Source organism: Nicrophorus vespilloides, unplaced genomic scaffold (assembly GCF_001412225.1).
Source record: "Nicrophorus vespilloides isolate i.1.1-1 unplaced genomic scaffold, Nicve_v1.0, whole genome shotgun sequence".
Taxonomy (NCBI): domain Eukaryota; kingdom Metazoa; phylum Arthropoda; class Insecta; order Coleoptera; family Silphidae; genus Nicrophorus; species Nicrophorus vespilloides.
In genome coordinates, this window is record NW_017098599.1 from 337,368 (window position 1) to 363,376 (window position 26,009).

At 38.3% G+C, this 26,009-nt stretch overlaps 4 protein-coding genes across 11 annotated transcripts; 2 read left to right on the forward strand and 2 right to left on the reverse strand.

Moving 5' to 3' along the window:
• Nucleotides 1-876: 876 nt before the first annotated feature.
• LOC108562842 (40S ribosomal protein S20) lies at nt 877-1,568 on the reverse strand. The gene is made up of 2 exons (XM_017921313.1): nt 1,451-1,568; nt 877-1,333 (listed from the first exon to the last, which is right to left on the reverse strand). The coding sequence occupies exons 1-2, from the start codon at nt 1,451-1,453 to the stop codon at nt 974-976; spliced, it is 363 nt and encodes a 120-aa protein (XP_017776802.1). The 5' UTR covers nt 1,454-1,568; the 3' UTR covers nt 877-973.
• Nucleotides 1,569-1,946: 378 nt separating this feature from the next.
• LOC108562881 (eukaryotic translation initiation factor 2 subunit 1) lies at nt 1,947-3,347 on the forward strand. The gene is made up of 4 exons (XM_017921378.1): nt 1,947-2,033; nt 2,125-2,602; nt 2,663-3,011; nt 3,071-3,347. The coding sequence occupies exons 2-4, from the start codon at nt 2,133-2,135 to the stop codon at nt 3,251-3,253; spliced, it is 1,002 nt and encodes a 333-aa protein (XP_017776867.1). The 5' UTR covers nt 1,947-2,033; nt 2,125-2,132; the 3' UTR covers nt 3,254-3,347.
• Nucleotides 3,348-3,350: 3 nt separating this feature from the next.
• On the reverse strand, nt 3,351-4,825 carry LOC108562883 (proteasome subunit beta type-6). Its single transcript, XM_017921379.1, has 5 exons — nt 4,642-4,825; nt 4,150-4,217; nt 3,958-4,089; nt 3,620-3,894; nt 3,351-3,564 (listed from the first exon to the last, which is right to left on the reverse strand). The coding sequence occupies exons 1-5, from the start codon at nt 4,711-4,713 to the stop codon at nt 3,437-3,439; spliced, it is 675 nt and encodes a 224-aa protein (XP_017776868.1). The 5' UTR covers nt 4,714-4,825; the 3' UTR covers nt 3,351-3,436.
• A 1,348-nt stretch (nt 4,826-6,173) lies between these two features.
• On the forward strand, nt 6,174-25,580 carry LOC108562847 (protein 4.1 homolog). Of its 8 annotated transcripts, none has more exons than XM_017921317.1 (13): nt 6,175-6,394; nt 15,131-15,308; nt 15,369-15,516; nt 15,579-15,873; nt 15,936-16,447; nt 16,938-17,083; nt 17,178-17,267; nt 17,773-17,931; nt 18,117-23,834; nt 23,964-24,179; nt 24,348-24,455; nt 24,622-24,831; nt 24,888-25,580. In XM_017921317.1, exons 2-13 carry the CDS (start codon nt 15,153-15,155, stop codon nt 25,089-25,091), a joined length of 7,962 nt encoding a protein of 2,653 aa, XP_017776806.1. In that variant the 5' UTR covers nt 6,175-6,394; nt 15,131-15,152; the 3' UTR covers nt 25,092-25,580. The 8 variants fall into 8 exon arrangements, with proteins under 8 accessions (XP_017776814.1, XP_017776806.1, XP_017776809.1 ...); XM_017921320.1 differs by having other exon boundaries at nt 23,964-24,164; XM_017921319.1 differs by having other exon boundaries at nt 17,776-17,931.
• The last annotated feature ends 429 nt before the right edge of the window (nt 25,581-26,009 follow it).

Sequence of the window (26,009 nt, forward strand, 5' to 3'; positions counted from 1 at the left end):
TGTATATCTTTATTTCATTAAAAAATGTTAGAAAAAAAGTTATATTAGAAATGTAATAATAGATTTAGGAAATTAAATTTAAAAAATCTAGTTTTTTTTTTCAATGTGTTATCTTGTTAAATAATATATTACATTTGTTTATATAATAAAACTAAATTATAGTTGATATTACTGCTACTTATGTATGTGATAATAAAATGCATTTCATTCTTCGGTAAATAAAAGTTGTGAAACGTCCAACCACAATCAACTGTTGTTTTATTCGTCCATCGCATGGCAAAAAAAGGCAACCAATCAGATTATCAATGGCACATACACATGTGCGTTTGCCATTTTGTTATTCAAATGTCATATATAAAAAAACTTCTCAGTAAAAATACTTATATGAAAAATATTATGTTTGTGAGCAAGCTATAAAAAAACGTCCAATCGCATTCAAGTTAGTAGATTCCATCCTACTGATCGCAAAAAACAACCAATCCAAGATGATCTCGTGCATTGAAATCATTAGTTTTGAAAATGGGCCAATATAATAAATGAAGTCAGTTGAAGCACTAACGCAGGATGTTTAGCAATTTCAAATTAATTTAATAGATAGATGCATTTTCACATCGGTGGCAATCGCAAGCCCGACAACCAAAATCCCGACAGTGTCTTTCATTATTATAAATTTCTACAATAACATTTTTATGGCAGTCGAGATTTTAATAGACGGTCTTTCGGTTGTCGGGCTTGCGATATAGATATATGCAACCAAATATACGTATTAGTATTTATACTTACCCATCTATAAAATACGTTTAGAAATTTAAACTTTATTTTGAGATGAATAAACATATGTAAATATATTGTAAGTTGAGAGTAATAAAACAATGGATTATTGTATTTTTCATTTTTTTTGTATCTTATTTCTTTTTATTATGAAATTCTTCTAATGTGTACAAAAGAAGTTTGGTCTTAAAAAGAAATGCGTTCAAGGGTCGGCGATGGTGACCTCAACTTCTACACCAGGTTCAATGGAGATAGAGGTGATCTGCTTGACGATCTCAGATGGGGAATGCAAGTCAATGACGCGCTTGTGGATCCTCATCTGGAACCTGTCCCAAGTCTTGGAACCCTCACCACAAGGTGTCTTTCTGGTGGTGATTCTCAGGGTCTTAGTTGGCATACGGACCGGGCCCTTGACGCGAAGCGATTGCTTCTTGGCGCCAGAGATAAGGTCTGAGCAGACCTTCTCCAAGCTACGCACGTTACGGGAGGTCAACGTGATACGGATACGATGGATCGGAGCGGTCTCCTGTCCGGGTTTCTCGGGATTCTCCTTCATGGTCGACTACAAATTGAACATAAACAAACACGTGTTACTATAACCTCAATTCATAAAAAGTAGACGTTAAATTCATATCTTCGTGATGAAATTCTTTAAATTAAGCTATCTGAAGACACTTACCATGATTTTATCAGTTTATTTCACTTCCTGGTCGAGTTAATCGTTCTTAACACTCACAAACGATCAGCGCTGAACCAGACACCAATCGAAGCAAAAACAAAATGGGAGAATTGTTGGCACAAAAGCAGTTACCTAAATTTACCACATGATTGCCAACATTAGTTACCAAATTATATCAGGTTAGACAATTCTATATACACCAAAAATCTATTATTTTTGTACAATATAATTAATTAATTTATTACAATTCATTTTATTTATCAATTTATAGTATAATAATAATAGGTTTTTATAATTAATATTAAATATTATAACACTACAAATGATGAATGTAAGTCGTCTAAAATCGTTGTCTGGTTATTAATATTTATGATATAATTACCTTATTATTGTTACAATAATTAAGAGTGCTAAATTAACTTAATTTTTAAACATTTACAGTAAAAATTGAATGCGTTAATGGTGGTAAAACTGATGACAATAATTCTGCCACTACAGAAAAATTGTGACAGCAATAAGGGGTCGGTGTTTTCGTACACGTGAATTGCATCAGTTTTTTCAGTATTCACTATACTTAAATAAGGTAAAGCCGGGATAACTTGTAATCACTTTGATAACTTAGTGTTAAGTCAACAAACGCATCTCTAATTGAATTAAATAACAACATATTTTAGGTTACAAAATGCCACTATCGTGTCGGTTTTACAAGGAGAAGTATCCAGAAGTCGAGGATGTTGTTATGGTCAATGTGCGTTCCATCGCTGAGATGGGCGCTTACGTTCATCTGCTTGAATACAATGATATTGAGGGCATGATCTTGCTCTCTGAGTTGTCCAGGAGACGTATTCGCTCCATCAACAAGCTCATCAGAGTTGGTAAAACAGAACCGGTTGTAGTGATCAGGGTGGACAAGGAGAAGGGTTACATTGACTTGTCAAAACGTCGTGTGAGTGCTGAGGATGTGGAGAAGTGTACAGAGAGATTTGCAAAGGCAAAAGCTGTGAACTCAATTTTGAGACATGTTGCTGAATTACTGAAGTATGAGTCGAATGAACAGCTTGAAGAGCTGTACCAGAAGACTGCATGGCATTTTGAAGAGAAATACAAGAAGAACAAAGCCAGTGCTTATGATTACTTTAAGCAAGCTGTAATGTAAGTCTGCTTAACATAATATATTTAAAGCTTATTTTTCATTGACAATTGTACTTTCAGTGATCCAAGCATTCTTGCTGAATGCGGTTTGGACGAGAATACCAAGGAGGTGCTTCTGAGTCAGGTGAAGAGGAAATTGACGTCGCAAGCGGTGAAAATCCGTGCCGACATCGAGTGCGCGTGCTACGGCTATGAAGGAATTGATGCAGTTAAGACTGCACTTAAATCTGGTTTGGAATTGTCCACGGAAGAATTACCCATCAAAATCAATCTCATCGCGCCTCCACTGTACGTAATGACTACGTCGACACCGGAAAAAGCCGATGGTCTGAAAATCCTGCAAGATGCCATCGAGAAAATCGAGACCACAATTAACGAATTAGGTGGTGTATTTAAAGTCCAAATGGCTGTAAGTCTACTATCAAACTATAGATGGAATCAATCTATTCATTATTTTATTGGTTTTAGCCTAAAGTTGTCACTGCTACTGATGAAGCAGAGTTGATGAAACAAATGGAACGCGCTGAAATGGAGAACGCTGAAGTTGCTGGTGACGATGACGGCGAAGAAGATGAAGAAGGACAAGTGTTCAGCGAGGGCGAAGACGGTAACGAGAACGAATCTGGCGAGGAAGAGGAAAAAAAACCTTAAACAAAATCTTACATCATACGCAAAATAAACTCAAACCAAGGGCGAAACAAACAGCTAACTATAATACCCGGAGGAATACAAATAAAACGTCGATAAATATAATTAATTTTTTATTATTAAATATTAAAGACCGAAAAAAAATAGAAGTAAATTACGTTTTATTTCAAGTGCTTGAGAACTCGATTAACCTTCGTAGAACTTGGGCAGTTCGGTGCCCAATTTCACTCTGCGCTCAACGCCGTCTTTGGTAATAATTCCCAAACGTACAACACCTCCCGAAGAACCATCGCGAGCCATAGCCAAGCTCAAAGCTGCAAGAACAATTCGCTAAAATAAGAATTCCTTTTAACAAAGTTATCTACGTACTGTTAGTAACGAAGTCCACGCATTCCTCTTTCTTCATTCCTTCCTTGAAGTTGGCGTCGACGTAACCGTAGACGTAGCTAGAACCGGATCCACCAATGGAAACGGCCTGTCGCACGCACATACCGCCAATTGGAATGGAGTAAACCTGACCGCCTTTGCGGCTATCCCATCCTGCTACAAGGATACCGGCCATCAGAGAATCGCGATAGTTGTAGCACATTTCGCGGAAAACAGCGGCTCCAGTTTCAACTAACGGCTGAGTTCCCAATTCCATCCTACCATTAAACATCAAATTAATAGCGCACAAATTAAAACGGAAGTTAATATTAAGAACTTACGAATGGAAATTCAAATGGTAAGAGACAATGTCTGCAATGGCCTGTGTATCGGCGGCAGATCCAGATCTGCAGCAGTAAATGTTGTCCGTGACTTTGGTCAACTTATCGGTGACGCGATTCGCGATGTAAGCTCTTAATGAAAAATACAAATAATTAGTTTTATAACAATTTCTAAAGAATTAAGTTTCATACCCAGTTGTAGTTCTGGAATCAGCTCCAATAACTACACCTCCATCAAATTCAGCAGCCATAATTGAAGTCTACAAAATAAGTTTAATGATATAGTATTAAAAATATTAACATCAACATTGTTATACATAAACAAAATATGTAAATCCAGGCTGCAAATTATCTATATTACTTTATATTAACATTTTAGTTGTGCTAGTTCACCAATGAAAGTGATATAGTAACACAAAAAGATTACTTCTCATCATTGTTAATTAATAAAATGCAATATATTTATTTTTAACCAATTGAAGAAAACAACATTATATGTTACTTGTCATCTTTTCATAGATATACACAAAAGTATTGATTAGCTAAAAAAAACTATAACAAAAACAGTCAATTATGAAAAGACCCTATAGAAAATTAGTTCAATTCTTCATAAACATATTACTTGGGTGGAATATATGTTGTGAGGATGATTCGACATAAATACGATTCTGCTGAAGAACTTACTCCTGTGCTGTGTGCAGCATCCATCCAGTCCGTTGCTGACATGTTCATGGAGCTCGGGTGCATTTGCATCATTCTGAATCGAACTATAAGGGCACTAAACTGCAACGAATCTCTAACAACAATGTACACTCAATCGATTTACTTTACAGGTTAGGAAATAATATTTAACGCTGTCATCCTACCGGTTGCTGCAAGATGGCCAACAGTAATCAGTCATAGAAACATAAGTTACTAAGTATTTGAAATAAAAATATAACGTTTTCGATACGCATCAAAATGAAATGATGATCTTCTGAAATGCGAACAATCAATTTTCTAATTAGAATATAAGCCATTAGTTGGACTTCAGCACTGGAAACAGTATTTATTTCAAAGAACCAGCATCCAGAAAAAATACAGTATTCCATGTAAGTTTCATCCAGAATTGTATCTGTCTACTATGCTTTAAATACTATGACTTCAGATAGAGAATTAAGTGTTAAATTTTCTTTAATTTAAGAAGAATTTGCAGTACTTTTCAGCAGCAATTGTTTTATTGAAGTTTCATTTTTGGTAAAATTCAATCAGCGCTTTAATTTTTAACATGTTTTGATAAATGTGGCTTTAAGGAAAGAAAAGGTAAGTTTGAATACTCTGCTTAATACTATAGGTTGATCAATAAGTTGCATAATGTTTTTCTGGAAATAGTAATGATTTCATTGTTAATAATGATTTTCATTGTGGTAAAAATAGAAATATCTGCTTAGAAGTTGAACTTAAATGTTGAACGTTATAATAAGATTTGGATAAGGTAATGTTCGAATTTGATAATACAAATGTGTATTATTGGATTTATTTATGTTCCTTCTTTAGATTTAGAAAATTGAAGAATTCTACTAGGTTTTAGAGAAATTGAAGGTTTAAATAATAAGCTTAAATCTGTTAGTTTCATAATTATCTGAGCAATTGTGTTAATGGAATTCTGCTGATAAGCGGCATCTGGTGAAGCTTGAAGAAAGTATCGGTAAGTTTAAATTAATTATTCGAATTGGATTTATTTATTTTAATTCGTTTTAGATTTGGACTGCGCACATGCAACTTTCGAAGATGTTTGAATACTTTTATTTTAATAATGTATGTAATTCAAGAAATATGCGAACAATAACTTGGATAAGGATGGGATTATTTGAATCCGCGTATTGGAGGACCAAGCCTTTCGCGACGGTTACATTTATGTTTACATGAAGGTTGATGGTGAAGAGAGGGAAGCTATGGTTGCCATGGTATATGATGGTCATGGGGCGTGACGGTATACCTAACTATGCGGAATGACGTAATGCTAATAGAATGACGACCATGTTACGTGTTCATACGCTACGCTTGCGAAAAGTAGTACCGATGGTATTTCCATGAAAAGGATGAATTCAAACTGATGAACATTCGCGAAGCTTTCAGGAATCGTCGTCTCCTTATCAAGGATAGAATGATAAGGTGGACGTAGGAAAGAAGGAGAGCGCGTTGCGCAGACGGCGACGACGACGACGCCACCGATTACGAATGGTGGTCGTGGTCAGAGCATCGAACAGAGTGTGGTTGCGTTCAGTTGCGTTAGTTGGCGAGTAGCGTTCAAGTTGAGTGTGTAGCTGGTAGTGTTTTTGTTTATGGTCTGGCCCATCCCAGTACGCTGTGAATGTGTTTGCCGTATTTCCATAAATACATCCACGAATCGGCCCTTTTCCGCAACCTACTTTTACATGAGCTGAACGCCCAATAGGTGAGTGCCAGTGCCCTCGTATTTCCTCTCAAAACAACAACAAAAAAAAAGGAAAAAGAAAAAACACCTCCGAAACGAAAATAAACAAGAGGATAGCTGATGGATGGCGGCCGCGGTGCGCAGGGAGGTGTTTATACCAACAACCTGTGTCACTTTCAGGTGTGTTTGTGTATACGTGTCTATTCAGGTCTTCTTCGCAGCCGAGACGCGTCTTCTCACTTAAAACCAACAAAACAGAAAATCAAAACAATCACTAGAAGAAGAAAACTGCTTCAAATCCAATTGGATTCGCGGATCATCAAGGCAATAACAAACCAAAAAATGATGTCATTCTCTCGATCCACCGTTTCTCGGCGTGCCGCTATCGCTATCTTCAACTGTTATTTCTTTTTCTACCAAAGCTACCAAACGACATATAAATAATCGTGATCTAATTTCACAATTGAACTTCGCGATGAGTCAAAACCGTTGCTTGCAGCAATGATTGGATCAATCCTCAGTAAATTAACCGCAACTTTACTTTCTCATGAATCCTAATTAATCATTCAAATATCTAATCATTTTTAATTTCTCCCAGTTCACATTACTCAATCAATGAATACTTCAAGAAGTCACTTTTCAAATAAAGTTTTGCTAATTATATTAATTCTGCAAAAAAAAAGCTATATAAACAATTGTCACTATAGAAAAATGTATATTTGTTTTATACAATAACATATTGATGCATGAACAAAGTGCGATATAAAATGTAAATGATTGAAAGTTTGAATGGAAACTTTATAGAATTATTATACTAATCAAATGACAGTTACACAAATAAATCAATCAATGAGCTTATAATAAAATCATTAAATTGCACTTCAGCACGTAATTGAATCAATCATCAGCTATGATAATTATACCAATAATATATACGAATCATCATCATTTATAGACCACACAAATAAATGGTATTGTTTTTTTTTCATTGTGCACTCATCATCAGCAAATGTATTGTTTCTGTTCTGCTGCTTTGGAAGTCTACCAAACAAACGCACGATATTACTCATCCAAGTGTACAATTGCAAGTGCTGATGCACTCAGAAATCCGATCGTATTTACATTTCTTGAGAATCCATTGGAAGGATATGGGTCAAGGATTTTTCGCGATTCAATCACATTTTTTTTTTGTATCGAAAACAGGACAAACGAAACAAAACTGTTTTCGATGGATTTATGTAACAACAGTCGTCTATGATTTGTGTTAATAAATATCCTGTGACACATAGTCAAGTTTTAAATTGTTTTGTACTAAAGTATTTTTTTTGTTTTCTATGTATATCCTAAAATAATTATCTGTTACGCGATTTAATGGTATTTGAAAGATAATGTATTTGGTGTTAATGAATGTAGTTTGTTCACTGATAATTGCATTTGGTAACTGCATCTGGGACATGTTGCGTGGAGGAACTTTGTTTGGTCAGCGTGTTTCTAGTATATAATATACGGAGGAGCACATATTTTCAAATTTTCTAAGTTAATCAATACCGGCCTTCCGAGTGCAGTGAACCCGAGGTCTAATATTCTTCGTCCGCATGTACCGCAGCCCCAATAAAAAAAAGGACACGAAACAAATAGAATTCATATGATACTACGAATTATTTCACATAACAATTAATAAATTGCTGCTTTGCGGTATATTCGAAGCAGTGATGTCATAACAAACGAATGTTTTTTTATATATAAATAAACGTTACGTTCAGTGATTGACTCAGTTTATTTATAAAAGCTTGTGTCAAGTAGAATTTGTACATGATTAAATGCCAAGCAGTGAACAGATTGAAGGGTTAATATTAATGGGATGTAAATGCGTTACTACCGTGCAGGTAGATTAACCCTTATTTATTTGATAATGTTTCTTAAATTAAGTTTGAAATACGGTTTGAGTATTTTCATGGTGAAATTATGAAGAGGAAAGTATGAAAGTTAATTTCACCCGACATCAAAGGCGAACCACCGAGCCGCTCAATAGTCTATTTTTTGATATTTGTCACGCACGTCTGAGACTGTCATATTGTGTGCAAATAGATGGGGTTCAATCGATGAAGAGATGATGACGAAGACCATTTCGCTGGAAATGAAACGGTGTAGCGGCAGCAGCAGCTCACCTTGAATCTCGCAGTTAAATCATTTCGGATTAGAATAACGCTGCAAAATGATGGTCAACGAATAAACGAGTTTTAGTTCTGCAAATCCAACATGAATACAATTGTTTATATTCTTTGTTTTCGAAAAAACCGTTACTTATTTAACGTATGTTTATTTGCCAAGGTTTATTGCCAATCATTGTGAACTTTTTAAATGTATACGAATGTTTTTACGAATTTGTACTAAGTTTCATATTGATTAAATCCAATCCAATAATGGTTTATTTCTATGAGATAAATGTGGTTTACTAAATAGAAGATTACAATGTATATATTATAATATGAAATGAATAGTAATGTTTTAATTATTCATGAAGAAACGGTATGTTCTGAAAGTAAATTCCGTTTTGATGAATAGCAATTGCATCGATTGTGGCAAACCAGAATAACGTAATAAACGTGGACGCGATTTGTCGGCGCGATTAATGCGTGTATTTTTGAGTCATTGTTGTGGAAATGCGCATGCAATGTATATAATTGCGTCCTCTCAGCCAATGTCGAACCTTCGAGTCCAGGCTAAAAGCGAAATTAGAAAAAGAAATATAATATGGTTCGCACGAAAATAGGAACACGACCGAAATTCATGTTGCGATCTATAGGAACAATAATAATTAAAGCGTTTTATCGTCGTGCGCAAAGTCGATGTGCGTTGTGCAGCCTTTTCCATATGCACCGTAATTACGTTTCATGAATGCCTCCCACGAAATGCACAATGTCTGCATTCAACGACCGCATTTGCACATGAAGATGTTGCAAACAGTTTTCTCCTCCACCAATCTCGTAATTAATGCACAAGATTGAAGGAGGCTCGTGAAAACAACGAGTCAAGATCTTGTATCAAATTTAAAGAAAAAAACATCACTGAATCTGTGGTATCGTGAAGTCAAAGGAACACTCCAACTTAATCAGTTTCAACCTCCTATAAATTACTGTGCGTACACATTATAACATATTAAATACTAATATTGAGCTTATTTCTTTGAGCAATGAGTTCTTTGATACGTGTGGAAACTCCAGCAATTTTATAACGGCATCATGTTTCACATTTGATCTATTCATATCACGATTTCCTTTTTCATCTGCAAAAATGTTTATTCACAATTATATATGATTAAAATTGTTATGTGAAACTATAAAAATAGCACCGAAAATGTTTATTCACATTGAGACACATGACATTTCCTTCATTTATTGGAAAAGTTGTTTAAAACGTTGCTATGCATTCATTTATTGTTTGTTAAGGATTCGTTTGGGTTGTCAAGAAACCAAACCCTGGTTACTAATGACAACTGAAAGTTGTACTTAAGAATGCGTCGGAGCAACTACAAAATCGCGTTTTCAAGAATGTTATATTGTGAATTTATTACTTTTAAGATACTTCACATGTATGATTCATTTTATTAAATTATATTTTAGGTCAGAGTTAAAGCATCAGTTGAGAGGAGCAAATGTCCTCAAGTTGGAAATACAAATTTATTTAATAAAATTATCTCATATACAAGGTTTTAGTGCTTTTACTCGTAATAACAAACTTTGTTTGTTTTATTGCGTTACATATGTTTCTAATTTGCACTGAAGACTCAATTACAGAAACTTTTAAGACTTGTGAGAGAAACCGATCAGTGAAATGAAACTACATTAACCTCATCGAAGACTATGCGAAACTGAATTAAATTCCCTTAAACGAATGGAAGTAAGGAACATAATAGTGTCTATCTACGCTGTTACTCGAATAGTTTGTGAATATTTCACTCCGCGCGATGACCGAACACGAAGAATAGAGTCAAACTAATTCTTCGAGATAATTCATGGCTTTGTTAAAGGCAATCTTCGTCCGAGCACGTCCAACAGCAGCACTCTATTATTGTGTGTGTGTATTATGAGACGGTGCAATTGAATTGTTCGTGCATAAACCAAATTCGGAGGCGTTTTCCGGCCTCGGGGCTTCGAATGGGCGCCAAAAGAGTCGAACACCACGAGCATCGGGTTCTTTTTAAATTTACCGTTGGAACGGACTACGGTCAAGAAGCGTTTTCGTCTGACCCAATTCTTCGGACGGGCGGCGAAACGAAAACAAAACAATTTTTGTTGAAGGTTTTTTTTTTTGTAACAGATAGATCTCCTTACTTTACTACTTCATCCTGAGACAATCGGTCGCAGGATGTGCGATGAGCAATTGCGGAGGAATGTTAAAAAGGTAATTCAATTCAATTAAACCCAATCTACATTCTATCCGATGATGTAAACCTCGACGTGCAATTTCTAAATGCTTTGAGCTAGAGAACTTGTTTACATTGACTCCTTTTCGTAATTGAAAACAAATAAGCAAATCGCGAAAAGACCGATTAAGAGGTAAATATAAGTCTATTTTTAAGCGATGATTATGATGATGATGATGTCTGTTTGGCTGCGCGCAGAGCGAATGATCATACTTGACCTCAAGTCGCAGCACCGACGACGACCTTTTTCTCAACCAATAATATCATTAATTTTTATTACATTATAACGAACGATGACGACTTCTCTCTTTTCTTCTACCAATAGCAAATTCAAACGTTTTACACCGCTACAATCACGTTCCATTGCATCACACTCCCACAACTTTCGAGTTGCCAAGTCGTTATCTCATATATATTTTTTTTTTAATTTCCAACTCGATTAATTAATATTGTTCGACTCTAATTGGGGCATCCATTAAATCCTCATTCATCCTTCGGTTGTCCCAATTTCTCTGCAACTACTCCGAATCCTTGAACCAATTTTGACGCAAACTGAAATAAGTTTTTATTTTATTTTATTTCTCCGTTGCAGCCGAATCCAATTAATTGATTAGGCTTACTTATTTGCGATTTATTATGGTTTGAGAGATACGTGGTGTCATTCGCATGTCGCTATGGTGACCGATGACTCATTGATATCAAAAGATTTCAATGATCGCGTTGACTTTATGTGCTATTCAATCGGCCAGATCAGAGAATCTAAAAAAAAACGTTTATATATATATGGTCACATATTTCTATAGTGATTTAAAACAGCATACACATAAATGATCTCAAAACATGTTCAAGATATTTTTTTATTATTTGTGTTTTAGATATTACAGCAGTTTTGAAGAAATAATTTAAAAAAAAATAACAGCCTGTGAATCATAACTATTTATATTCAATTTTGAAGGTAAATGATGTAATCATGTGTAATTAATACTGAGAAATTTGCATTAAACATATTTAATTATAATAGTTAATGCTTTAATAACTTATATATCACTGTAAAGCTTATATATTTAGCTTTATATAGAATAATTATTGTTAAACCTTAAAAATTTGTTGTTCAATGTTTATTGCTAATTATAATTCTTACCACTTACTCATATTAAAGCTTATAATATTAGCTTTAATTTGAATTTTGAAGTTTTCGAGTAATATAAATTGTATATTGTTTAATCTTTAATAACTTATTAGATTAAATTGTTAAAAGTTACAAATTTCGTTGTAGACACCTATTAAAGTGTTGGGTTTTGGCTTTAATTGAAATTTTGTTATATAAAATGAACTAGTAATCAAATATATTAATTTTTGCGTGTTTTTGGGGAAAGTGAAACGCGTTTCGAAGAAATTTTCTCTAGTTCGTGAGGAAATCGAGCGTGGGTCGCGCACGTTACTTCCGCACTTTCCCTTTGATAGTCGGTTAACAGTAAAGCAATGTAAAGCTTGTCCCTCGGATAAGTTGACACATTACCATGACAACATTTATACTTTACTTGTTGTTATTTACGTTCATCCGAGTAAGCGAATTATTTTGAACAAGTGAATGTATATTTGAAAATTTCCACGTGACCTCACTTCAATCGATTTTTGATGGACGTGTATTTCGGGATTCTCTATCATAATTTCCTGAGCGAATCCAGAAAATAAGGAAATTGTAAATACGGATGTTCGAAGATCATCAAATTGCATTTGGTTCAAGTAAAATAAATGCGGATGGGAAGAGAAAAGAAGAGGCGTTTCGCGTCGAAAATAAAACTGTTTATATATATATATTTAAAATATCAAATATCTGGCTTATGTCATGGCACGGACAACCGTGAGTCTCCACCGTCCGTTTCCGCTCTCCGGAATAAATTAAGCAAATGAAATTGAGTATTCGAGGCGCGCTTTCGAAATATCATCTCGCGTTATTAGTTCGTACAAGGTCTAATTGCACAATTAACTTGATCAATTAGTCCCGACTTTGGTGAAGGATCACGTTCCGGCGAGTCTTTTGTCTTCGCATCTCGTAGCCGTAGAGATGATCAAAGAGACACCTGTAATCTCCTATATGGCATTGTCTATGTGCTCAGCAGCACTATGCACAGGTGCGGGTCTTCTCGAGCGTCGGGCCGTTGACCCAGTGCACGTTTCCCATCTATAAACAGAGGCACCCCCCATCCTCCGAAGCGCGCTTTTCATTCTGCAACATTTCCATTTTACGCACACCTTCTGACACTGTTTTTCCACCGCTCCTCGCATTCCATTCCATTGCGATTCCACATAACAACAGCAACAAATAAACAAACGAACGAACGAACGACAAAAAAGTAACACGACACATTTTGCGAATCGCATCAGGCCGAAGGAGTTATATCACATCACTCTCTGTTTATTTCTGTGTTCTATGCATCGCCGTACCGCCGTTTATTTACGATCTCCATTCAGTATAATTAAACTTCAGTTTCGCTCTAATCTTATCACCAAAGTTATTTAAAGATATTCGCTATTCATAGATCTAAATATTTATCATTAATCGCAAATTACTATTATTTTTCACTTACTATCGTTTCATGTGAAATTTATTGATTTATCGTAAAATTCTTTACATTTTAGTCATAAATGTATTAATAAATCAAGTGATGTATTTTTTTTTGTATAAGGAAAAAACAGAGAGTTTTCGTTTAAAAGTTGTTCCGTTGCAGTTGTTGTTAACCCAGTTTCGGAGAAAACCTATGTGGAAATTAAATACCAAATGGAACGTCCGTGGAAAGGCGACGAAGATATTCTGGTTTATAGCCAAGCACGTTGCAGATCAATATCTGCATGTACGGTAGTTCTCTTGCTAAAGAGAAACTTGCTCATTTATGACTAATGCTGCTCCGAAGCGACAATGATGATTTCTAACTTATCAAAAATAAAAACAAACATATAGACAGAGAATGATTACATTTGTGTCCTCCGTGAGAACACGTGTTGTGTTAATGCTTGGAGAACCGTAAATTAATCCTATTGACAGAAGACACTCCCAGTGTTACTTACATTGATTGATAACAAATAGGTTCCAGCATGGAAAATGGGTCAAACGAACAGGGTAGTAACGCGTTGTTAAAATAATTGTTTGTTTTCCATGAAATTAATTAATATAATTCTTTTGACTGTATTAAAGTAGTAAAGGTTTCAGTTGGATTATTTCTAATTAATTGGAGTATTTCTAAATGTAACATTAAAAATTGTTACAAGTTACTCAGTAGTTGACTATCTTATACTATAACTTTAAACTGTGCTTTGCATTGGGAGAATATTATATAAGTGAAATATGTTTTTAGATAAAATAAAACTAATATAATAATATATTAATTGATGATGTAAAGTTAGAAAATTCTCTACATTCTATGACCTTAGGACTATTGATTTCATTAGTTTTGCATATTCCTAACAAGAGTAGACTTAATCAGAAACTTGTTTATGGAATTTTAGTCGTTTAAACGTAAAAAAAAAATGTTCAAATTTTATCAATGTCTGACAAAAATAAGTAATCGTGAACTGAGACAGGATATAAGTCATAACAAATATTGATAAGTTTGATATTTTTGTTGTCTTGGGAGTGTCTTCTGTGATGTCGTTCTTATGTTTATTTTGGGTTTGAGTGAGGAGTGTCCAGTGAGATGAATAAATATCATTGTTATTGTTGCACGCAGAAAGGCCGCAAAAGAAACGCCTAATTGAATGTATTTTTTTTTTCAACGCGTAATAATTCCGCTTACATAAGGATGATGTCACGCGGTTCTTGTCCAGTCTCCTCGATGAAATCATGAGCTCTTTGTAATATTTGACTCACATTTCATGTATATCGTCATGTCTCTTCAAATGAAACATAAATAAAGAGAATCAACCGCAGTCTATGCGATCATTTCGCACTTTTAAACTGCAGTATTATAATATAACACCAACAGCCAACAGGGTCTGTTGATGTGCATTTCGAACGTGTCGTTTTGAAAAAGGTAGGAATTGATCGTGAAACGAGTCATATGATGTGGGGAATAAGGGAGAGAAAAAAAAACGTATTTAATAATTGGCGACTGGATGTCTGAGTTAAAAGTAATAAAGCTGCTGCTCCCAGCCGTCGCCGGCGCGCAAATATAATCATAGGGTAGTGGTGATACGCCCAGAGCTCTGGTCGCGTTCCTTCCTTCTCATCACGCAATCCATATTACTACACTCTTAAAGTGTACGAACATACAACCAAGAGAAATGCGGCAATATTTATATATTTTCATTTGTTTTTCTCTTTGATTTTACAGAATATAACTGCAACAAGGAATTATGCCAGAAGAAAAGAAAATGGTCGTCAATGACAACGACAACAATTCGACGTCGTCTCCGGCGAAACGCGCCAAGACGACGGCCGCCCGCGCCGGACCCAACGCCCAGGCCCAAGTCACAATGCTCGATGGTGTTGTTGTAGACGTTTTCATCGAGGTAATCATCAATCACCTCTTCTTGCACAAAATTATTAATTACTTCCGTTATACTTTGTAGAGAAAATCTAAAGGACAAGAACTGTTGAACAAAGTGTGCGAAGCCATCAATCTCATTGAGAAGGACTACTTTGGTTTGGTGTACGTCGACAGGCACGATCCGAGGAATTGGCTGGATCTGGACAAGCGAATAACCAAGTTCATGAAAAGTATAGAAACGATCATAAACATTAATTTTATTGAGATTTAACTATTTCATTTCTATTCGTAGATGAACCATGGAAGTTCAGCTTCGAGGTGAAATTCTATCCACCGGATCCAGCGCAACTGCAGGAGGACATCACGCGTTACCAGCTGTGTCTGCAGATCCGAAACGACATCATCAACAATCGTTTGCCCTGCTCCTTTGTCACTCACGCCCTTTTAGGCTCTTATTTAGTCCAATCGGAGTTGGGTGATTTTGACAGCGCCTCCATGGATGGCACCTATCTGAAGGATTTCAAGTTCGCGCCCAACCAGACGCAGGAGCTTCAGGATAAAGTTATGGAGCTGCACAAGACCCACAAGTACTGTACAAATTACGACTAATTGCTGTCCATCGATTCTAATTGCAATATATGTGTTTTAGAGGACAGAATCCAGCTGAGGCCGAGCTCCACTACCTGGAGAACGCGAAGAAGCTGGCCATGTACGGCGTCGATCTGCATCCTGCCAAGGACTCGGAGGGTGTCGACATCATGCTCGGTGTTTGCGCCTCCGGACTCCTGGTATACCGCGATCGGTTGCGCATCAATCGCTTCGCCTGGCCGAAGATCCTGAAGATCAGCTATAAGCGGCACAACTTCTACATCAAGATCCGTCCAGGTGAATTCGAGCAGTTCGAATCGACCATCGGTTTCAAGTTGGCCAATCATCGGGCCGCGAAGAAGTTGTGGAAGACATGCGTGGAGCACCACACTTTCTTCCGTTTGATGTCGCCGGAGAACAACCAGAAGTCCTCGCTGTTCCCTCGTCTCGGATCCAAGTTCCGCTACTCGGGACGCACCCATTACGAAACGAAGAAGACGCCCATCGAGAGACCAGCACCGCAATTCGAACGTTCCTTAACCGGACGTCGCCTTGCCTCTCGCAGCATGGATCGTAAGTGAACTATGCAAATGAACTAATACAATTAGAATCTAGTCCTTTACATTCAGTATATTATTGAGTTAATGCGTTGTTAGTACTCATGAAACCTTAACTTGCAAATTATTCGTGCTCAACACTAAGAGCATTTAATTATGTAACTTTCACGAATTACAACATTTGCCTAGCAAAATACATAAGACTTTTATAAGTAGACCAATATGAAATCATTTTGTCAGTAATTTTATTGCCTAAAAGCAATACTGTCACATGGCAACTGTTTTTCTCCAACAACTTAGCAAAAATACCAGAGGAAATTAAAGTAACATTAAATAAAAATAATTGTTAAATATTGTGTAGTACAATTCCCATGTAAAGATGATCATACAAGACACGAACACGAATTATGGGAAATTGTCTGTATACAATGAAGTATACAACACGAACAATTGTATATGATTGCTCTTGATGTTATGTAATGCATGTTTATGTGTGTTCTTTATAGCACTTGGTGGAACTCTTCCCGAAGACGATTATAACGAAGCAAACAAGAGACACACCATGTCGCATCCTCCGGAACACATTCCGGACATCGACAGTCCTGCAAGAAGCAAATCACCGAAGGAGAAGAAGGACAAGAGCAAGGAAAAGGTAGGTTTAGATGAAATTTTAGGAGATAATATTTAGGTGGAAGGAATGTTGGATATAGAGTCACAAACCATAGTATTAATACTTTGCATATTAGCTGGCTCGGAGAGATAGTGCAGGGACGGCGTCGTTAAGCTCGTCTAGCTCGGTGGAGGGTCACTACGAGGCAGATGAAAACAGCGAAAAGGTGTTTGATTGCAATCGCAAATGCAGATCTATTCTATGTGTATATTTATTTATATCTATATATACATATATACTCAGAAAGCTTCGCCGTAGAACTTTTCTCTATTTAGCTTTGATATTTTTTATTTTCACTTTTACTTGTCTGGCATCTTTATTATTATTATCATATCTTGAAGCCGGCTTCTTGCTGCTACAAGAAGCACATATTATTGTAGTCTACGCGAATACAAAATATTATAATTACGAGTAGTACTTACATTTCTCGTACTCGTAAATTTACATTTAGCAAGAAGCCGGCTTTATACATTATTCTTCAATATGTACTTTGCAGTTTGTCTTTGTTTATTATTTAGTTTTGTTTGGATTTATCTCTGTCGTTGTTATCATTCTTATTATTATTATTATTTGTGTGTGCGTTTGGACGTGTATAGCTTTTCGATTCGATTTTTCGTTCGGATTCACGTCTCGCTTGGATTCTCTAACCAATGTCTAATGTTTTCCTTTAGAAGCCGGTGGGAGGAGTCGCTGTGCTGCCTTCCGGTGGTCTCTTCAAGAAGAAGGACGACAAGGACAAGGAGAACCACGACCACAACGCAACGCCAGAGCAGAACGGAACCGATTCCGATCTGAACTCGAGCGGAGAGAACGAGAAGTCCCCCAAAAAGGTAAGAGTCTTTTTTCAAGAAGTACTACCTTCTTAGTTATTAGTATCTGTACAATAGATTTGTATTTATTTATTTACTATTCATATTCTTTATTATTTCGTATATATAATGTAAATATTCGTGCATGTTTATTATTTTCTTATTATTTTGTTTTTTTTTGTGTTGCACGTTTGCTTTGTATATAGAGTCCTGGTTTCCTATCGTTCGGTTCGAAGCGAGACAAGTCTCCGAAAAAGGCGGACGCTGCGAAGGAGATGGCAGGACACACGAAGCCCTACGATTACGAAACTTCGGAGAAGCCACAGTCGCCGAGGAAACCTTTTACGCAGGGATTCTCGTACGAGAACCAGCCTGGGAACAGAGGTGACGGTGCTGATGATCAGCAATCGCCCACCACCAAGAGGGAAACGGGTTTGGCCTTCAACTATGCTCCAGGTGGTGATGATCAGGTGAAGGCTAAGGGCAAGGAACTATCCCCGACGAGTGCAAGAGGCCCGATGGCTCAGCAGCAACAGCAATACAAGCTTGCAGATCCGAAGGACGACAGCGCCGCTTTTCTTGCTGGAGAACTGTACAACAAAGAACCTGCATCTGCTGCCGTTCCTGTAGTAGCACCATATCTTGGAGATCCCAATAATACAAAACCGGTGACTCTGTTCGTCCTTACCGGCAAGAAGAATCCATTGCAGAATTTGGAATCCGATATTTGCACCGGAAAACAATACCTTGACACTGGTTTGATCGAATCCAAATACGGCATCATCGATCCCAAGAAGGGTACTGTTTTCGTTAAGGATCCTTCTACCGGTAAAGAAGAACTAGTGCAGGGTCTTCTCGATCCGATCACTGGGCAAATTGTCATTACGAATGGATCGGTGTACGATCCTGTCGCCAATAAGTTGAATCCACATATGGGTCAGGTCATCTCCATTTGCGAACAGATTCCTGCTGGTCAACCTAAGCGCCGTATTGTGAAAATCAAAGTAATTACTGCTAAGAAAGATCCGAAAACCGGTCGCATTGAAGCGGAGAAAGGTACAAGCGAAGATCTTGATGCTCTCATCGACCCGACCACTGGACGCATTATGACCAAGTACGGAACCATTGATCGCGCCAGCAAAATGATAATCACCAGCAAAGATACGAGACCGATCGAAATCGATGACAATCTTTCTCAGATTGTTATCAACGATGGTGTAGTTGATAAATCCGGCAAAGTAGATTCGCATTTGGGTCAATTAATATCATTAGCCGATGAGGATTCCATCGTGCCGATAACTTCTGTCACTGCAGAAAGAGATCGTGCCACGGGAGCTTTGAATCCGACTAAGGTACATAAGGAAACAACTAACGGAAAATGGAATCAGAAAAGTGGTGATATTGTCACAAAATATGGCACCATCGACATGAAGAACAAGAAAATTATTAACAGAACTCCAGACGGAAATGTCTCTGAAAGACCGATCCAATTGGACGGCCAAGGTAATATTATAATATTATCTGACGTCGTCGATCCGAAGACCGGTAAAAAGGACAGCAATCTCAGCCAAATCCTGCAAATCGGCAGCGAAGCGGATCCTTCCGTCACGGTAACTTCAATGGCCGGAAAGGTTGACAATAAGAAAGGATTGGATGTTAAGAACTCCACAAGCGAAGATTCCATCGGATTATTCGATCCCGATACCGGAAAGGTGTATACCAAATACGGAATTTACGATCCTGTTAACGAGACGTTGACATACCAAGATCCGAAGACTGGTAAAACTGAGAGTAAAAGTGGCAGCAAAGACCCGGCTACCGGAGCCACCCTCTTCAAGGGACTCTTCAATCCAAAAACGCAAAAGCCCGACAACAATTACGGAAGAGTTATCAAAATTTGCTTGGTGAAACCGGAAGTTGAACCAGAAGTGAACATCCAACCATTGCCTATAGAGACTGCGTCTAAAACTAAGAAGGTTGAGGAATCTTCTCCTGTGAAAGCAGTACCTCAGAAGATAAGCGAAGAGCAGAAACCGAAGGAGGGTAAATTCGTCAAACTGATGGTCGTGACATGCAAGAAAGACCCGAAGACTGGTGTACTGAATTCTGAAACTGGAGTCGTCGATCAGTCGGTAGGAGTGTTGAATGATAACGGCGACATAGATTCCAAATACGGAATAATAAATAAGGCCAAAGGAACCTTAACCATAACCGATCCGTTGACCGGAAAACAAGAAGTTGTCCAAGGCAAGTTCGACAAGGCTACAGGGCAGCTCGCATTCTACGGTCCGATCATCGATCCAAAAACGTTCGAAAAGGACGAAACTGCCGGACAGATCATCACGATCGTCGATAGCGTTTCACCAATAAATCAAAATAAAATTCCGAACGCCCTCAGCTCGCACACGATCCCCAAGAAAAGGATCGTCAAGATCTTGGTGATCACCGCAAAGAAGGATCCGAAGAGCGGAAAGATTGAAACCGAAAAGGGAACAGTCGAGAAATTGACGGGTGCTGTCGACCCAGTAACCGGCATCATCGAAACCAAGTACGGAAAGATCGATCCGATCAATGGTAAAATTGTGCAGACCGATGGTAAAGGTAAACCAGTCGTATCTCCAATACAAATCAACGAGAACACCGGTCAGATATTCATTGATTCGAACGTGGTGGATCCCAAGACGGGCAAAGTCGATCCGACATTCTCGCAGGTGATGAATGTCGTCGATCCGAAGGAACCGGTATACACCATCAACACAGTGTCAGTAAAGAAAGATCCGGCCACCGGAAAATTGGATTTGGAAAATTACAGGACCGAAACTACCAATGGAAAACTGGTACCAGAAACTGGAGAGATCATCACCAAGAACGGAACAATTAATTTGAAGTTGATGCGCATCACCAGCAAGGATCCGAAAACTGGAGAAATCAAAGAACGTCCAATTGGAATCGACGGTGATGATAATATCGTTATTTCAACGGGCGTCGTCGATCCGAGAACTGGAAAAGTCGACCCGAACATGGTACAGCTCGTAAAGATGTTGGATGAGGTCGACCCAGAGATTCAGGTCACGACGTACGTCGGTAAATTGGATTCCAAGAAAAACGTGATCGATTCCAAGCACGCTCACGCTCCGGAAACTTCGACAGGTTTGTATGATCCGGAGAAGAATGTAATTTACACCAAATACGGCTTATTGGATCCACTTGCTGAAACTCTGATGGTAACAGACCCGAAGACTGGTAAATCCGACGTTAAAGTGGGCCACAACGATCCCAATACCGGGGAAATCGTTTTTAAGGGTGGTTTTGTTAACCCGAAGACCGGTAAAGTTGATAGCCACTTCGGAAGAGCTCTTTCCGTCCATATTACAGAGCCAATTGTTGATAACGTAACAGCACAGCAGCCCATAGGTAAAGACATTCCACGTTCCGCAAAGAGGGATAAATCTCCTGTTAAACCGAAGCCAGTTGTTGCACCGGTCGTGCCACCGCCAAAACAACCATCTCCCATCAAGAAACAATCATCTCCTGTGAAACAACAGCAGTCCTCGTCGCCAGTTAAGACGCAGACCATCGGAGCGGATATTCCCAAGCACCGTTTGGTTCGAATCATGGTTATCACCTACAAAAAGGACCCGAAAACTGGATTGGTAGATATGGAGAATGCCGTGGAGGAACAACTGACTGGAGTGTTGGATCCAAACACAGGTTTGATCGACACAAAATACGGCATCGTCGACCCCAAAACTGGATCGATCCTTACTAGAGATCCGATTAGTGGACAGACGGAAGTTGTGAAAGGACGTGTAGATCCTACGACAGGACAAATCTATACCGCAGCAAATAAAATCCGTGACCCCAACACTGGAAAAGTGGATTCGAATGTGAGCCAAATCTTCTCTGTTGTCGGCTTGAAGCAGGCCCAAGACCCTACCGTTCCAGCGGCACCGAGGAAGAGATTAATTAAAATCTTTGTGATCACCGGAAAAGTCGATCCGAAGACTGGAAAAATTGATCCTGAGAAGGGTGTGGTCGAAGAATCCACAGCTTACCTGGATCCTATCACCGGTTTGATCGAGAGCAAGTACGGTCTGATCGATCCTAAGACCAACAAAATTCTTATCAACGATCGCAAAACCGGTAAAGTTGAAGGCAAATCGGCAGAGATTGATGAAAATTCTGGAGTATTCACAATTTCCAAGGATGTGTGCGATCCAAAAACTGGAAAGATCGATCCATCCTTCGCACAAACCATTCAGATCACCGGACAAGCTGATCCCATCGTTGAGATTACTACTATCACAGCCAGAAAGAATCCACAGAATCCTAACGAATTCGATTTGACGAACGGTCAAATGGATTCCAGCAAGGCGAAGATCAACGCTGCTGCAGGAGATATCGTCACAAAGTTTGGATCTATCAATTTGAAATTGATGACCATCACAAGTCTGGATAAGAGCGGCAAACCTGTGACCAGACCCATCGTTCTGGACAAAGATGGTAACGTGATCATCACCGATGGAGTTGTTGATCCGAAGACGGACACTGTTAATCCCAATTTGGGTCAGGTCATCACCATCGGAGAGGAGATCGAACCTGCGGTTCAAGTAGTCGCTCTCGCCGGTAAAATTGATTCCAAGAAGAATACAATCGATACGAAGAATGCCCAACCGGATCTCTCCTCAGGTTTATATAATCCTTACAATCACACCGTTGACACGAAGTACGGTCAGATCGATCCCATCAACGGCACCCTAACCTTCACAGATCCTAAAACCGGAAAGCAGGAAATTAAACAGGGCATTGTTGATGCGAACTCTGGGCATATCATTTTCAAGGGACTTGTGAATCCGAAGACGGGTAAATTCGATCCGCACTATGGACGCATCATTTCCATCTTAATCTCACAACCCAAATTGCAAGAGAACGGCGAAGTGGCTACAGGGGATCTGAAGAACATCAAGATTGATCCGAAAACCAATCAAGTGTGGACTTACGACCACGTCGATCCGATCACAAGGAAAGAGGTTTACTCCACCGGACAAGTGGATCCCATCACCGGGTACATCATTACCATTTACGGTTATCTGGACCCGAAGACTGGAATCGTCTCCAAATATAATAAATTCGATCCGTCCACATCTGTCGTTGACCCGGAAACAAAGCAAGTTTTTTGTAAGACAGGTCAAGTGGATGAGACCGGTGCACCGTTGTATTCAGTGAGCGAAATCAACCCGAAGACCGGCGAAATATATACCAAATATGGTAAAATTGATCCGAAGACAGGTAGATTGGTGATTATCAGGGTGTACTTGATCACGCAAACGGATAAGCCGAGGGAGATCGATCCGAACGATTGCGAGGTTGATGAGAGGACAGGAAAGATCCTGAAGGTGACCACGTCAACTGTGTACATGTACAGCATGGTCGATCCGAAGACCGGTAAAATCGTACAGGTGGATCGTAATGATCCTCTGGTGAAGAGTGCGAACACCAAGGTAACGCAGGTACTGACTTTGACCGGAGAAATTGATCCAATTACTGGTAAAATCCATACGGAATGGGGCAACATCGACCCGGAAACAGGAAACATCGATCCGGAAACAGCGAGAACCGATCCAGTAACCGGAGAGCTGATCCTCAACTACGCCCAGATCGATCCGTCACATTTCAGCGACTTGAAGAACACCCGGGTCATCATGGAATCCGGAGATGAGAGTAGCGACGACGATCTGAACGAATACGGAACGGACAATCTGCGTGATCTTGCGAGCCTCGGCACGAAGACGGGTCCTGTCGTTGTCAAGACGACCACCAAGCAAGTCGTCACGAAAGATAGGGGCGGCGTCACCCAGAACATCGAGGAGAAGGTCGAGGACGGTCGAACCGGTGAGGTCACGATATCCACGCAGGTGAATAAGGTAAGTCACGAAGCGCGATTCCTACGTTGAAGAAGAAAGCTGCTTCTTTCGTATCTTTTCTATTTCTTTAGTTTGCTTTTATTTATTTTATTTTGTATCTTTTATTCGTTTTAATAAACGTTAAAAAAGGCGGATGTGTCGGGTGAAGATGGAAAATCACCATTTGTGACGGCTAGGGCAGTCACGACGCGCACAGCCACCACTCACGAAGACACTCACGCACGCACTCAGCAATTAGAAGAGAAAACTGTGGCGCACTCGATGACCTCAAGTGCCACCAGGCAAGAGCAGAGGACGGTAACGCAAGAAGTTAAGACCACGAGTACAGTGGTAAGCGGCGATCAGGTTTGTTCTACACCAAATCTTAACACCTTCCAAACCATTTTGCACACTCTTTCAATCATTTTTTAAAATTTTGTTTGACTGTTTGATTACTTTACATTGAAACCTACTACTAGAATAGTTTCGTTTTGCTAAGACTTGTTTTGCATGGCTATGTGGCTGTACTTTTAGCTGGGCCGCAGAGATAGCGTAAGCTCGACGAGTTCCGGTGATTCCGGAACCCCAATCGACCCACCGGATGACCCCAACCACCCATACTACGATAACGTTTTCCACAAGGTAGGTCTTGCAAAGTGCATGGCATGGCATTAGATTTCTTTTCTTTCCGTAACATGTACTACTGACCAAACAAGAAATATGGTAAAATGAGAACAGCAAGTTTGACTCGACTAATACAGTAATAAAGCTAAGATTTATAGATACTAAATGTGTTCTTTGGGTAAAGGCTGTTCCAGAAGGAATCGTGCAGACCGAGAGCATCGTTTACAGCGGCGATCCAAACGTGACTCGCACCTCAACGACCAACGTTCCTGTAGTTGCGACGGAAGCAAGGAAAGTTCACCTCAAATCCGATGATGGTAGTTATTCTGCTACAGGAGAGATCGTCAGCTCTCAGACAATCTCCTCCAAGACGAGGACCGTGGAAACGATCACCGTAAGTTTGCTACGAAATAATAAGAGTACGCAGGTTCACACTTTTTTTTTCTTCAGTATAAAACCGAGAAGGATGGCGTGGTAGAAACACGCGTCGAGCAGAAGATCACCATCCAGTCGGACGGTGACCCAATCGATCACGATCGTGCCCTTGCTGAAGCTATACAAGAAGCAACTGCGATGAATCCGGACATGACAGTCGAGAAAATTGAGATTCAACAGCAAGCGGCTCAGCAGCAACAACAACAGGAGCAGCAATAATTATTGATCAGTAAAAGCATCTAGGATATTGCTTACTTCTGCGAACTTAATTAACACATAAAATTGATATGCTCGATGTCATCTTTTGTCTATTGATTGTGGTATATACATATTTTCTATTCGTTTTACGGCATTTCTTGGGTTCGCACATACAGTTATTTACGCTTTACATATTACTAAGTATAGTAGTAATACCAATTGTTTATTATTACTGTTCTGTACATTCGGTCTCGCCACAGCGGAACGCGCTACTAATCCTTATTTTCGCGCCACTTTGTGTATAGTCGTCTCCCTTTAGCAGCTTATTACTTCTATCTAAACGTCACGTCACATTGAACACCTCCACTCCAGGTGCTTGTCTATACTAAGATGTATATTATATAACAATATTATTACGTAAAAGACGCGAAATTCACACGAATTCAATATCTGCGTGCTATGTGTAAGAAAAAAACAAATAAAATTAATTAAAAAAAAAGAAGCTCTACGTTGGAATAATACTTTTATTATTATTTTATTCAAAATATATTTAAAACAAAAGAATCTCTATTATATATAAAATATATATATGAAACAAAAAATACTAATATATAAATATATATTAAAAAAAAAAATGATATATTAAAGTGTTCATCAAATTTTAAGGAGAAGAGAAGAAGGAAAAGCTTATTTGTGTGTGCAACAAATCGTAATTTAAGGAAACAATGGATGATATATAAAACTGTACGCTACATTTTTTTTCTTTTGTTCATGTATTCCAAAACCAGTCTATTTATTATTTCCGTCTGAAACAAACAAATTTATTTTTTATTTCATATACTTGATATATATATGGATTTATGAAAACTGTATTATTTTATTTTTACGTTCTAATTAAAATTAGAAAATTTATTGCTGTTTCTTATTTTACTATTATTT